At 45.3% G+C, this 15,694-nt stretch overlaps 1 protein-coding gene across 8 annotated transcripts in view; it reads left to right on the forward strand.

Moving 5' to 3' along the window:
- The window catches only part of ASB5 (ankyrin repeat and SOCS box containing 5), a 73,451-nt gene extending 61,447 nt beyond the window's left edge, over positions 1 to 12,004 (forward strand). For all 8 annotated transcript variants that reach the window (XM_053659939.1, XM_053659934.1, XM_053659933.1 and 5 more), the window contains 6 exons: positions 3,667 to 3,746; positions 5,854 to 5,961; positions 6,662 to 6,812; positions 6,926 to 7,060; positions 9,035 to 9,226; positions 9,982 to 12,004. In XM_053659939.1, coding sequence (XP_053515914.1) covers positions 3,667 to 3,746; positions 5,854 to 5,961; positions 6,662 to 6,812; positions 6,926 to 7,060; positions 9,035 to 9,226; positions 9,982 to 10,109 — 794 coding nt within the window. In that variant the 3' untranslated portion in view covers positions 10,110 to 12,004. The remainder of the gene's footprint in view (positions 1 to 3,666; positions 3,747 to 5,853; positions 5,962 to 6,661; positions 6,813 to 6,925; positions 7,061 to 9,034; positions 9,227 to 9,981) is intronic.
- Positions 12,005 to 15,694: the final 3,690 nt, after the last annotated feature.

Consider the following 15,694-nt stretch of genomic DNA (forward strand, 5'->3'; position numbering starts at 1 on the left):
CAGTTTAGGTTCAGCAGAATCCTAGGGATTATTGATTAAACCGCAGGCCCTAGAAGCTCCTTCCTAATCCCGCTCAGTGCTGTCACGCTTGGAGTGCTTTCTCCGTCTCATGAGGTCACAGGCTCCCATGTTCGCAGGGTGCGGGGAGGCCACCGCCCAGGCCTGCCTGGCCTTGGTTCCTGGGCGCTAGAGCCCACCAGCTTTCTCCCCTCCCTCAGGTCTCCATCTGCTTTTCTCCTCCTGCTCTCGCCTGCCCCCTGCTGGACGCCATAATCACAGCTCGCAGGGGTCCCACGCAGTGAGCAGAGCTGGGCTCAGCCCTGAAAGAACAGGGCAGTTATTTCTTCTAAGCCCCAGTCTCTGCCTGACCAGCCAAGGGGTCCCTCCCTCAACATGGTATATTTCCGTTGGTTTTGTCCCTGTCCACCTACCCACCCTTTCCCGCAGTTGCTGTGACACTGAACTCTCTTTTCAGGCCAATGGAAGTCATAGTAATAGAAACAGTAACAAATACAGTTATTTACAATAATTGCACAATCTACAGGGCATAGATTCTGGCTTTAGCTCTGTTATCTGCTACGTTGATGGATTCGTGTTGGTAACAAAAAGGAATAATGACAGAGTGGGGACAGAAAGCTGTGTCACAGTGTGGGAGGGACCCCGGGTGTTGAAACATAGGTGGTAAATTCAAAGACTTTGTTCCTCTGTTTTAGTCCTCGTGTGGCCTGTTTTCTTAGTGGCCCTTATCTTTTATTCCCCCCGTTTTTTCCTCCTTCTTTGTGAACACCAGCAAGCAATGCTGAAATGAGTCAGAGGGTAATACAATCATTCTGTTGGACGAACACTTTAGTGTGCAAGAGAAGAATGACAAGTTTCTCGTAGGTGCAAATATTGTTAATTTTGCTGTTGCTTAAAGGTCTCCGTAACATTCTAGAAAGGCGTGCACCCAGGATGAATCCGAAGGCCATTTCTCTAGGCCAGGGGTGTCGAACTCATTTTCACTGGGGGCCACATCAGCCTTGTGGTTGCTTTGAAAGGGCCGAATGTAATTTTAGGACTGTCTAAATGTAACTGCTCCTTGATGAGGAGCAAGGAGCTTGGCACTGCGGTTCAGTAGAAACAAGGTGGAGGACCGGATTCGGCCTGCAGGCCTACTGTTTGCCACCTGTGCTCCAGGCTTTCCCTGGTCCCCACGTCTGGTTCATGGCCATGTTAGCTAATGAGGAAGGAAGAACACACAGTGCTAACCAATGGGCTTCGTCTGATTCAGCAGAACAGCTTGTAGAGATAAGTTAAGGGTAGTGAACTTTATTACGTCTTTATGCAGGCTGGCACACATGATTATTATAAATATTAAAACGTCATTTAAATTTGAACATATTTAAGCATTGATTTCTGGAAACCTTATTGCTTTACTACTGCTCTGCTGATGAAACCAAACATAGTGGTTTCACATATGCGCTTTGTTGGGAAAGTGAATATTATCATTATCTTGTTTAAATATTCACAGTGAAAATTGATACAACTTGTGAAGTCTGCTGAGTTTCACTCCTCAATCAAGTTGTTTAATGATAAAACAAATGGATGTGTGAGATTTGTCAAGCATTGGATTTTATCTTAGAAGCTGAAACTCTAAACATACTTGTTCCCCAAAATAATATTATTTACGATGGCGATGTTTGCATTTCATGCAGTGAGAATAATGTTACAATTTCTTATCGATTATTATTTTGCCACCAAATTTTGAACATTTATTGGAGTGCGATATTGGCTGCTTCTAATATATCACAGGAGCATTGCATAATATAAAGAAATAACATACAGAAGCTAATAAGAGTAACTCTTCTTTCGGTTGAAAACACAAAGGATTGGGTGTGTGCCTTACTAATTTTGGGGGGTGAGCAGAAAAGAATCCCGGACGGACGTGTGAAAGCAAGCAGTGCAGCACCGTTAACTAGGCCAGCTCCGGAGTAAGACATGCTTTTCCGGAGTAAGACATGCAGCCCTGTGCAGGATTTTATTTCTTCCAGCTCTCAGCTCTCCAGCTAAGGTAGAATTAATAATCGTATATATTTTAAAGAGTTGTGACAAGGAAATGAGACATTGTCCACGGTGCTTAGACTAGTTTATTCACACAGCGAACATGATTTGGCATTAGCTGTTATTACTGTTACTCATGAATCAGTACCGGGAAGTGGAAGAAAGTCTCTTCCCCTCTCCCTGTGTTTTTAGTAAAACCCCGGCTGTCATTGGTTATAGAGAGACTGGCGATGGCTGACTCCTGTCCTCCACACCAGGTTCACTTGGTCATTTCATTAACCTGGTGGTACAGGCCCCACATTTTATTCAGCCGCGTTATTTGGCCGTCCCTGATGGTGTGGGAAAGTTCTAATGTGAGACCATATTACAGAAGCAGAGAAGCATGCGTGGACTTTTCCCAAGGTATGCTTTGCAGGAATGATGAGGTCGTTTCTAAAGGACAGTGACCGACTGCTTCCAGTAATTTTCCTGACCTATTTAAACAGGCTTTAGACACGCTCTTCGTGAACTTCATGTCTGACAGCAACTTGGTGACTTTATTTACACTGCCCTAGAGTTGATTAGCAGTTTTTAAAAATTAGTTTTATTTATTGCCGCCTGTGGATCCAAAAAGCAGGGAAGGGGCAGTAGACAAGGAGGCAGATTCTAGCAACTGTGGTCCCATTACCCTGGGAAGATTTTCTCTGTAGCCAGCACTGCAGGAACTTACCAGCCGTCGATGGCCTTTAAATGAACGCTCTCCTGGTTTGTGCAGTCTGCGTATGGAGTCCCTTTAAAACGTGGGACGTGCTCTCTCAGGACCACTAAATGGAACCAGCAATGCTGGCCCTGTTTGAGTTACAAGAAAATCACCGTGTACCAATCCAGTGACCTACACAGACACCTAGTGCACCACCCGCTGGGGAGAGACAGGAGGGCAGGGTGTACCTTTGGGTGGTGGCTGGGTGCCACTGGGGAAAAAGGAACAGGGACAGGCACTTTTCTAAGGGGAGGGTCACAAAAGGCATGTCAGAAGAGGGGGACTTGGGCACGTGACCAGTCAGTATTCCCTCCCACCCCCAACCAAGGCACAGAGCAGATGGGCTTCGGTGCCACCAGCTGCGCCATCAGCACCATTTCCGACAAAGATGACAGTGCGTTCCTCCGACATGTGACACCCCCATGTAGGGCCCACTGGCTGGTTCCACATTTTGGGACCCGCGGGGCTCAGCCCCTCACACCCCCGCATGGGAAATGACGGTGGGGCCGGGGGCTGCTCTGGCCGCCTTCTGCGCTAAAGGTGCCAAAAAGTGTTTTGGGGGGAGCAGGTCGGCCTGGAAAACCATGAGACAGAGGTAAGTTTTTGTTTGTTCTGGTGGTATATCTAGAGACCTTAACCGCACCCCTTACTCTCTGCAGGGTCTGGGGCGCGGTGAGTCTGGGGCAGGTCAATTCCAGACCCAAATGCCCCTGGATTTGGGGACCGCCCCTTAGGATCCCTTGGAGAAGAATCCAATTTCCCGATGTGTACATGTCTCAGTCCCCCTGTGGACATGAAGCTGACTAGCATCTACTCCCCAGGAACTGACCCTGTTTCATAGGGTTTACTGGGGCTCAGAGATGCTTATTTCCTCTCTTTTCCGGCAGGTTCCTGGGCAGACCGCTCACCACTACACGAAGCAGCGAGTCAAGGTCGTCTCCTCGCCTTGCGAACATTGTTATCACAGGTGAAACATTATGTTCTTATGTCTTAGCAGTTCACATTTCGCATACAGTATATTTGTTCACTGATAGACATATTTAAGCAGGAAATCATTGGAATCATGGATTATTTGTTAAGCATTTTAAATATCCTTAGCTCTGTTCAGTGTGTTCAGCGTGTTGCAGACTTAGCTCAGCCTAAGGTATCCAGACGGGCAATGAGGGCAGACGCCCAGACCACCCTCTGTACACCAGGTGGTCTGGAACCTGTCAGGGGGGCTGCCCGGGAGAGTGACAGAACGGTCGCCTCCACACCTGCCTGCTCATCAGACTCAGCAAAAAGTGCTCTGGCACAGCCCGTGCATTTTTGCAACTTCCCAGCTGCACGCCCGGGTCAGAAAGTCCCTGCCCTCGTGTGTCCCAGGATCAGGGTGAAGGTTCTCCCCGATGGTCCTGAGGGAGGAAGGGCAGTGTGGCCCGGGGTGTAGAGCACCGCCCTGGGGCCTCCAGACCAGGCTGGTGGGTACTAGGGGTGAACCCCAACCTCTCTGAGCGCGTCTTGTCTCATCTGTGAAGGGAAGGTTTAGAGTGAGATGCCCCCGTAAGGCCGTCTACTTCTCTGATAACCATGTGATCATTTTTTATTGCTCATCACTTGACGGAGAAAAAAAATAGCCTGCAAAATCATCAGTGTCTACAAGGGAACCCCTGAAAGCTCTGTTCAGGTCTTTGAGAGGCAAGAAGTCCCAGGATGTTTCATAACAAGCATCTCACATCCGCTGACAGGCACATGGGGAGGAGTCAGGGGCTGCCTCAAAGCCCCACGGGGGAGGGAGTCCCGATGTTCCAGATGCTTCTGTCATCTGGCCATTCTGGAATTCGTTCTCCAGGTCTGACTACAGGCAGGCCCCTTCAGAACCTTTGGAAGGTTAATTTCAGGGCTCTTAGAAACTGCCACTTGCTGGTGGCAGAGATTTAGGGTGGCTGTTTTCTCTCCTTCACTTGAAGATCCCTCACATCCATCAAGTGCTGGAGATCATGGTAATCTCTGATATGTTACCGGGATTTGGCCCTGAGCATCTTCATTTATTATAGTGTTTATAACCAGCCATGACCTGCCAAAAAATAGCAAGATGGCAAAGAATCTAAGATCCTAATAATATTTGATTACTTTAGTCCGATATCGTTAGTTTAATTGGAACAAAAACCCTAAAAGCATTCAGTTTCCATTGAATAATAACATCACCCATTTGCTGTACGCCGGTCACAGTAACAGTAATTGGTTTTTTATGCATCATCTCATTCAGTCATGATAACGCTAAAATTTAGAGATTAATGTGCTCATCCAATTAAAATAATTAGTGTCTTACGGAGGAAGGCTTCCAACCCAAGTGTGACCGCTAGTCAAGCTCTGAACCACCTGCCTGCACGGAACCTCGTCAGACCCACCTTCTGACAAAAGTCCACAAGGCAGGTTAGTACAGTTCAGGGAGTTTTTCCTCCAGTGTGGGCTGACGGGGACTTTTACAGCCTCAGTCAAAGTGAGCAACCCAGACTCTAAATAGTCTTTAAAAACATGTATTTATTTATTTACTTTTAGACAGAGGGGAAGGGAGAGCGAGAGGGAGAGAAACATCAATGTGTGGTTGCCTCTCCTGCGCCCCCTACTGGGGACCTGGCCTGCAACCCAGGCATGTGCCCTGACTGGGAATCGGACTGGTGACACTTTGATTCACATGCCAGCACTCAGTCCACTGAGCCACACCAGCCATGGCTCTAAATAGTCTTTAGTTCTACAAAACAAAACAATTTAAAAAAACATATTAGCAACCCAAATAATCCCTAAAGAGAAAAAATGGGTGAGTAAGCAAAGTTTAAACAATACTTTCAGAATCCATTGAACAGAATACTTAAAGCGGTTTTGGGCTTGCATAGGATGGTGTAACTACAGTTATGCGGCTCAGACTTCTTGACATCTGATTGGCTCTGGCATTGGACTGGCCTGTCCTCCTCAACTTACACCTGACGTGCCCGAGGCTTCTTGATTTTTCGTATCACCCTTTAATGACAAGTGTAGAGATGACCTGAGAGAACGTTTTGCTCACCCTTCAAAATTATTCCTGTCCTGTTCAGGGTTATAACGTCAATGCAGTGACCATCGACCATGTCACCCCACTGCACGAAGCCTGCCTGGGTGACCATGTGGCATGTGCCCGGACCCTTCTGGAAGCAGGAGCTAACGTAAGTCCCCATTCCAAACGTGACGTCTCCCGAGTAAGTGAATCAAGCCAAGTTCTCCTTGTGCCTCTTTCTCCTGCTCAGTAGTCTTCAAAGGCAGCGGAGTGAGAAGAAAGCTCTCTCGTTGCCCCAGCCCTCCCTCATCCGCACTCAAAGAAGGATTTCCGATCATAATGCGGAACAGTTTTGGGCTGCTTCCTGCTCTCACGATTCCAAATAACAATGAGTGCACATCTTTACGCCTGTGACGCTTGCTCACCTTCTGGACAGTTTTCCTTAGATTCTATTTCCTTAGAAATAGAATTCCTTAGAAATTTTCTTTCTGAAGTTCTCAGAAATAGAATGTCCAGTTTAAACTGCCACCAGCAAAGTGACTTCCTCACAACTGTCACCACTGTCTCGCTGGGTGCCTTGTTTCCCAACTGAAAGGTACCTGATCGTGGAATCGGGTTTTGGGTTTTGATCCTTGAGTGGGTATTGGTTCGTGACCCCTACTCATTGCACACTCACTCCCATGAACTTTCTACTTCTTGAAGTTTCCTAGCTGTCCATGTCCATGTGTCTGAGCTAAATACACCTTGTCCTATTCACGGCGTGTGTTTCCCCGATTAGTCCTGTGAGCAGACCACCCCACCTGTAAAAATGCCCTGCAGTGAATCCGTGTGGTTCTCCGACTCTCACGCTCCCGTGTCGGTTGGTTCAGGTCAACGCGATCACCATCGACGGCGTGACCCCCTTATTCAACGCCTGCTCACAGGGCAGTGGGAGCTGCACGGCGCTCCTGCTGGAATACGGCGCCAAACCCCAGCTCGAGTCCTGTCTTCCTTCTCCCACACATGAGGCAGCCAGCAAAGGTGACAGCCGTGGGGCCTGGGGACGGGGGCAGAGGTTCCACGTGCAGCTGGGGGAGCCCCGTGGCGGGGTGGGCATGAAGGAAAGGGGAACCAACTTGGATTTGTGTGTGCAGGTCACCACGAGTGTCTGGAGATCCTGATCTCATGGGGCATAGATGTCGACCAGGACATTCCTCACTTGGGGACGCCGCTGTACACAGCCTGCATGTCGCAGCAGTCCCACTGCATCCGGAAGCTTCTCTATGCTGGTAATTATCTTGAAAGCCTCTTGCGTCCCATCCATACCCACAAGCAGTTACTCAGCTCTCCACTTATTTCTCTGCGCCAGCCTCATTAAAAATTATATCTCCATGCTAAAAATGTTCTTATGCTAAGCATCCTCACACATAAGTATATAACCAATAAAAAGAAGGCCATTCTGGATGAACCCCACTTCACCTCAAAGCTCTAAAACCCCTACTTACAGAGATCATAACCTCCCGATCTTCCAGGTGGAATATAATGTTGCCAAATAGGTACATATCTGTGCAGAAAACCATCAGAAGAAATGTTAGGCATAGTAACTGCCTCAGTAGCCTTATCCCCCACCAAACTCAACTCCCGCACATTCCCAGACCATAAACTCTGTCCCACTTTACCCACAGAAGTGGACAGTCCTCGCCCGCTCCCTAGAAACAAACCAGTTCCTCAAGGTTCAGCTTTAGCCCCTGAGACACTTCTCCTGGCCTTTGAGACCAGGGCGGTCGTCCCAGTCTAGGGCTGGGGTCTTCTCTGGGTTACAGATTCCCTCTTTCCCTGCCATCTCCTTCCTCTAGCACAGTGCCTCCGCTGCAGTGGGTGCTTAGAATAGACTCAACATGAGTAGATGGTGTCTCTGCATCTCATTGTTTACGACAATCATTTGGCACCTGATACACCCTGACATATCTTTAGCAACCTCTTTCTGTTACTCCAAGTGTCTTACTTAGCTCGGTTGTAAATGTCTGGCACCCCGTGTTTCACTCCCATTGCTAGTAAGACTCCTCAAGGTGAGTTCTGCTCATTGTCAACAGATTGTCATTCCCTTCCTAGTTCTCCCATCAATTTATGTAACCAGAAGAGTTTGTTGTTTACCACCTTTCTACAGTTGGCTTGAAATATTTCCTTTCTGTCAAATATTTCACAATGGGTAAAAAAAAAAAGATAGAAAAGTATTTAGTTATTGTGGATGGATGGTTATTCTCAGGCTCTGTTCTCTCAGAAAACTGATACAGCCAACAGAGCATACGCTTTCTCTCTGGAGGTTATGGTATACACTGTAATTTTTCCACTAAACATTTTACATTAGGTTAACAATATCCAAAGCAATTACATTTATTGAAACCTGAAAGTGACAGGAGGGTCATAAAGGGACTCTTAGAAGGTGCTGCTTTGGACAATTGTTGGTTTGACAGAACATACCAGAAAATAGAGTTGGAAAGGACTGGTGCATTTTTATTGATAGACATTTCTTGGTGTTGCAACCATTATGCACTGGAAAATGGGATTGTTATCTTTCCCAATTTAAACAGCATTTATTCCTCACACATGCATTCAGTGACCACTGTGTACTAGGGCTTGCGCTAAGGTGAAAAGCTATGCAATAAGTGATTTCACATGTGAGGTATTTTTCGATGTAAGCATTTTTAAAACTTTTACTTTGCATGCAGAAATATAATGTGCCTTTCCAGTCAAGAAACTCAGTGCCTTTGTGTATTTATCGACTTAAACCATGTGAGTGAGGAGTGACAGAAAATCTATACACATTTCACCTAAAGAGCCCACATAAGTAGAATCATGGGTTGTCCAGGAAACAAAAGAGCTCTCTTAAAATAAATGGAAAGAAGAAAAGCAATATGCTCTTGAATAATCCCTAAGAGCTGTCAATCACAGTGAACACAGATGAGTCAACTTAATTGCACACTGTTTATAATACATATAGTAATATGATTAATTTTGGAACTGTTTAAACTTAAATTTTTTATTAATAGATATTTTCAGGATACAGAAGATATTAGAAAATATAGCAAATATGTGCATTTCCATCCAGATGTACCAAGTTTTAAGGTAATACGCATGTACAATATATGTATGTACAAAGCGCTCCTGACAGAGGGGCAAAGGGCCCCTTTCTGCCACCTGTGCTTAGGTGGCTCTAAAAACAATTTCTGTTTGTATCCATCTCCATTCTGATTGCCACGTAGGCGCTGATGTGCAGAAAGGTAAATACTGGGATACACCACTCCACGCCGCCGCTCAGCAGTCCAGCACAGAAATTGTCAACTTGCTGCTAGAATTTGGAGCCGATATCAATGCCAAGAACACAGAACTTCTGCGGCCTGTCGATGTGGCCACGTCCAGCAGTCTGGTGGAAAGGCTACTGCTTCAGCGTGAAGGTAAGAAGGACCCAGGCGAGCATCGAAGCCACAGAAATGTTGGCCTGCGACTTGAAGACCTTTTTGCTGACATGCAAAATAATAGTGGCATAAGATTTGGGATATTTTTGGGGAAATGAACAAGATAATCACATTGATCTTCATTTTTTTTTTCTAACTTACCTAAGCTTTATATTTCTTTGGTTAAGTTAAATACGTTCAGTGTTTGGCAATGCATAGTATGTGGTTCTGTTTAGTATCTGCAGACAAATATTTACAGATACACCCTCTTTTATAGGGGCGGGCACCTTCCATCACGTGTTGTAGAAACATAATTGGGAAATATTTCCACACTTGCGACTTTTGTTCTAAAACAGGGTTTCTTAAGTCTGATCTAAACACAATAATAAAATTAGCTTTGGCTTAAATAGTAAATCTAATTTGAGAAAAAAGTTTAAGAATTCCCTTCTGTAGTGCAATGCACTTCTTTGATTTATATCACCTTCAAAAAATAGAATCCGTTTCTGAGGATTTGAATGCAGCCTTCATTTCCTAAGCCTGCAGACTGTGTTTTAAAGAACATGTATGGAATATGCGGTCTCAATTCTAATGAGCTCTTCTTACAAAGGCAGTATGAAGGCGTGTATGAATCTCCCTTGTACTGCCCCACTTGGCTACAAGGCCCTGTACTTATTCTCTGCTCATATGCAGTGGATCTTGCGACATCTCAAACCTCACTTTTTGATGTTAATCAACACACTTTCTTGTCTGTGTAGCGACCCCGAGCTCCCTGAGCCAGCTCTGCCGGCTCTGCATCCGCAACTACATCGGGAGGCCGCGCCTGCACCTCATCCCCCAGCTCCAGCTTCCCACGCTGCTGCAGAACTTCCTGCAGTACCGATAAAGCGGCAGATTCCCAACACCCAGAACAGCAGAGGCTTCTATGTCATCGGCATCGCGTGTATTTCATGTTAAAATATGCTCAAGATAGGGTCAGAGTGTGACAACACCCAGGGAAGAAGTGAGCTATCCATTTTAAGCGTAAGTGTGCCGGTGGGTACCATTGTTGTAGGCATCGTTACTGTATTTGGACATAGTATGTTAAAAATATCGGTATGTTTTTCCCATATACACATTTGTTAATTTAAAAAAAAAAAGAGTTCTCTATTTTATGTTTTTAGAACAAAAAGGAAAAATGTGAACTCTAACCAAAATGATTCACATATTGCATTTTAAAAGGTCTATATTCTTCAAATAATGTATTAACCTTTTAATGTTGGTCATTGTCATTGATTCTCTGTATTTTGGGTATTAATACAAAATATGCAGATGGTTTTGAAAAGAGCAGCTAATACCCCTTTTGAAAGGAAGACCGCTCATTCAGGAAATCCACAGGGCTGCATGTGCACTGCCATTAGAATGTTCAATCATAGAGAAAAGACAAATCGTGCCCTCCTTGCAAAGACCTCACGAGTCTCTTCTCCACCTTAAGTGGACCTGGTCCAGGAACGGGCAGGACTGATGGTTATGCCCCCGCCCTCTCTCACCCGGAGGTGTGGAGAACATCACGCACCCACTGAGGCTATTTTAAGACTGCCTCTTTCTCAAGGGTGGCCTCTCTGGGTCTCTCTCAGTGCCATTGTCCATATCTCTGCAGCCTTCTTCCATTTCAGAAATTGGCAACAGCTGGTGGTACCAGGACTGGAGCAAGTGCACTTTCTATCCACTCGATAAAGAGGCCCCGGCCAGACCCTGGGAGCAGGGCAGTCCCAGGCTGTAGGGAACGGGAGATTAATTATTCCTTTAGCTGTGGGGTGCCACTTGGCAAACTTAGAGAACTTAAAAATGTGCCCTCTGTGTAGACATTGATAGTGGCGTTTTTAATTCTTACACAAAGCAAGGGTTTTTAGCACACACTGATTTGGTAAGGGGGTGTTGGATCAGAGAAGATATTCCTAAAATAGTGTCCCTTGCACAGGTTAATACTTCATTTTTTTCTCTTCTGCTTTAACTGTACTCGAGTGCAATATAAAACAGAACACAAACATTTTATGTCCCCTTATAATTTTAGACCAGACTTGAGTCTATTATGAATTTAGAAAAAGGCTCATCAAGATATGTACAAGTCTGTGTAAAGTAGAAGAAAATATTTTGATGAGTTTTTAAAACTTACTGAATTTTGATCAAATAACGTGACCACTATTTTAATAACCCAGGGGCCTATTTTCCTTCCTTTTAGTTCTTGGCTGACTTCCAGAGACCCATGTGAAATCAACCATCATTCTATATAATGCCAACGTCACTAAGATTTCATTGAAAACAAAGCATTTGTTTAGATTTTTCAAAAACAGATATAAAGCTGTATCATGTTTGTTAAAATGTCCCCTGTATAGCTAGAGACTTTTAAATGTGCCTGTTTTACTGAAACATCTCTAAAAAGTCTGTAATGTCCTCATGAATGTTTGTATAATAGAGTAACCTCATTAACTATAATTAGGTGTTAAGACTGCTTTTAGCACAAAAGATTTCTCCTGTGTGTTTCCTGAGTTCGAGGTATTCTCTGAGAGTGGGAGAAACACTTGTACCCCCCTCACTGGGCTTGTGCCACTAAGAGAAATATCAAACATTAACAAGAAAATTGGCATTTTCAAATTTTTGAATGCTGGTGCCTTGTATCTTAGCTTGCATGTGATTGTCTCATCAAAGAACTCTTCTAATTTAAGTATTAGCACACGTCTGTTAATGTGTTCAAGTGTGATTATCATCCCTGGAATAAAACACTTTTTTTTTCTGTTGTAATTAGCATTGGATTTTGTTGTGGAAGGTCCTGGAGAATGTGAGTCATTTGTGCTCATTTCTTTAACCACCCATTTCCAAATCACCGGGGCGTCACTGGCATCAAGAGTAATGCTCACTGATATAGAACGACCCCTCCGTGGCCCCCGAGTGGGACAGACCTAGGGCCTCTGGAGTCACATTTGGGTGAGTTTGGGGCAGACCCGGAACCACCACACAATGCCCGTCCCCACGAGGCCGGCAGCCCTGTGGTAGGGGCTGGTGGACGTGGCATTCGGAACTGTCAAGGTTGGCATCTCCCCTGCCGTGTGATGGGCAGACGTCCTTTTAGATTCTATTGTTCAGAAGGAAGTTAAACACACACACATACAAACACATGTACCCCTGCGGCACAAGAGGACAAATGAATTCTCAGGGACAGTAATACCTTTCAAACACACAAGGTGGAAAAGAAATAGTGTCCTCCCTTAACAACTTTTTGTTGTACTTTTCCCATCACTGTTTATGCCCCTTATACCCTCCCCCACCTCCACCCCGTCCCCCCCATGACCACCACATGATTGTTCATGCCCATGAGTCCTTTTCCTTTTGGCTCGATCCCTCCACTCCCCATCCCCCTTCCCAACAGCTGTCAGCCTGCTCCCGATCTACGAGTCTGTCTCTATTTTGCTTCCTCACTTAACAATTTTGGAGGCTCCTCTCTCACCAGCAAGTCAGCACTTCCCATTGTTCGGTTCCCAGTCACTATGCATAGCCATACCCACCCTGCCCACGGACGTGTTGCCTAGACAAAAAATCATTCCTCACAGGAGGATAAGGATTTAATTCTCAACAAAATGGTCTCAGGCAGGGGACGGAAGGCAACAGTGTTCTACTTCCAGTTACATCCTCAGGAAAAACCATTGAAGGAATTGAAAAGAATCTCACAAATGTTTGTCTCTGGTTGTGTATGAAGAGGGAAGTCACGTGGCCAATCCACCCACGTATGCCTACTGTGGTGGCAATGGGTGGTCTCTGGTCCAGGACCCTGTACGCAGAGGGCCCCATGCTTGGCTGATGGTCTGCTGTCTTCGTTTGGGGATTCTCATTTTTGAACAACATGCCCACGTTTTTATTTTGCAGTGTGCCCTGCAAATTCTATACCTGTTCCCATTCTCCCACGACACTGTAAACTCGCCAATAAATAACAGCCTTCTGGGGGATTTTTTTTCCTCACTAGGTAAGTCAGATGGACCTTTCTCTTCCCCCTTTTCTGAGACTTAAAAACTTAACAAGAACTACACAAGAAGGTAAAGTCATAAGCAAAAGGCAGGATGAACTTTCTCCTTGGCAGGAGATGTAACTTCTCCCTCTATTGTCTTGAACCCTTTGTGGGAAAATCACCTGCGCTTACCCAGATTCCATTTGATTAAGGCCCAAGGACACAGGAAAACTGGAGTAGATTGTTTGCAAAGTGTCCCCTGTGGTTCCACTGTCACACCCTTTTGCAATGTGACTTTCCTTTGCTTTCTGTCCAGGGTGGGAGTCTGTTTCCTCCACATCTCCTGAATTTGGACTGGTCCTGTTTGTTGCTGTGACTAAAAAACATGCTGGAAGTGATGTTGGGTTCCTGCTGAGCTTAAGTTCTGGGGACCTTGCACCTTCTGCTTCTGTCCTCTCAGTAGCCCCGGCTGGCCTCCTTGAAGATGGCAAACCCGGCCAACAGGTGGCCCCGACTGCCAAGTGCGTGAGCAAGGCCCAGAGTGGAAGGCCCAAGGGCCTCACACATGTGCCAGTCACTCTGTAGCAATTCAATTCATTTCCACACCAACAGTACATGTAGTTAGAAAGGCTTCAAGTCTTTGGGTGTTTTTGGAGGGAGAGAGAGACCTGTTCCTCTTGGTGTTTTCCTTTGTTATGTAAAGATTATAGCCCATTACAGTCATTGTCAGTTGTGACTGAGTTGACCGTGAGCTGTAATTACAATTACAGGGGTGAACATTACCCAGTTCCATCTGTACAGATGGGGACACGAAGCGGCCTGATGGATTTGAACACGCTATTGAGCAAAGTGCCTCTAATACGCGTCCAGCCTGAACATGATGGAGAGAATCACCGAGGGGGAGAAAAACTCCCGAGACTCTTGGCTTCAAAATTAGCTGAAACTACTTTCAGCATCTGAGATCTTAAAATATTTAAGTAAATGATTATATCCTGCAGTCTTTTTTAAGAAGTTGACTCTGAGATTGAAACATAAAATAGATAAGTAGTAATTTAGGTAGTAGATGTGTTCTTAAGTTTACAGTTCTGCTTGTTTAAATAAAAAGGATGCTTCCAATTCATGTTTAATTTATTGCATCTTGTGGCTGTGACTTTCAGCTTGAAACAATTATTGGGAGGCTGTGTGAGGGGGGCAAGTTATTTATTTCCTCATCACCAGCACCTTAGAAACTGGACCAGAGTCTTTTTGTATAACCACCTTTGAAAGTCCACCGTCCACTGACAGTTATAAAATAATGTGTAGTCCTAGCGTGAGACTCCAAGGAGTTCAGCTTAAATACAGCTGAAGACAATGGTATCTCAAGGCCACAGCCAGGTGATGAGACCAGCAGATGTCAATGAATCTTAAATTAAGGTTAGGGCGCAGAATAAAACAACTTTTTAACCAACAATCCCACAGACGCCTCCAACTTTTAAGAAACTTTACCCATGTACTGTTGATTTACAGATCACAAATAGAGACATAAAATGTTTCCATCAAAATTCAGTGAGTTAAGTATTTAAAATTTATAAAAATCCTGCATTCTGATATCTAGGATGAATATGGAAAGAAAATATCAAAATTTATGATAAGTATCATCAGGCTTACGTCTTAAAAGAAATGTGCCTACTCCCTTCCACCTTTTCTTAATCCCTTCCTCGTTTTATATATTTTTATATATTCTTTTCCATCTTTTGAAATAGTAGGCTCTTGGAGGGACCCAGTAATTAGCACCTTCTTGCCCAGATTCTGACCAAACTGAAAAATAAAGGCATGGACAGAGAAGCCAGCCATCCCCTCAGTGTGGTTATGGGCTAGGCTGCAGGAGGACACAGCTCAGAAGGAGGCAAGTGCCCCCACTCTGACCGTAAAGAAGACTCTAAGCCTTCTTCATGTCAATGTGGCCTCACATCCTCCTAGCTAAGCGGCTACGAACAAGTGAGCTTAAGCAATGAGAAAGCGTCAGCTTCCAGCAACCAGTCGTAATAGGAAACAGCATCCCCGTGCCCTGGCCTGTTATGCTATGCGCCGTGCTGACTAGCCAGTGGCTCACACTTGCCCTTGAGAGGCTCCTTGTGGGAGAATAGTTCCTTTCTCACTCAACAAAATATTCACATCAAGTGAAGCCGTGCGTGTTCTTTTGGCAGGTCGGTAACAAGCACTGACTTCGAAGGCTCCCCAACAGACGTGGAAGTGGATGGACCTTAGAGGGTGACTATAGATCATTGTAAACTCAACAGAGGTGACTCCACTTAGAGCTGCGTTTGCATCTGAAGTATCTACTGGAGTCAATCGCCATGGCCCCTGGCGACTGTCCCTCTGCTTATCGTGCAGCAAGCACGTTTTGCGGCTGTGTCAACCTGCAAGAACTACCACATCCATTTCCTTGGACCTAGCAAGACCGGTACTGCACACTCCCAGTCTTGCCACGAGTCAAGTCCATTCTCTGGCTC

This window comes from Artibeus jamaicensis, unplaced genomic scaffold (genome assembly GCF_021234435.1).
Source record: "Artibeus jamaicensis isolate MK-2021 breed Jamaican fruit bat unplaced genomic scaffold, CSHL_Jam_final scaffold_833, whole genome shotgun sequence".
NCBI lineage: Eukaryota > Metazoa > Chordata > Mammalia > Chiroptera > Phyllostomidae > Artibeus > Artibeus jamaicensis.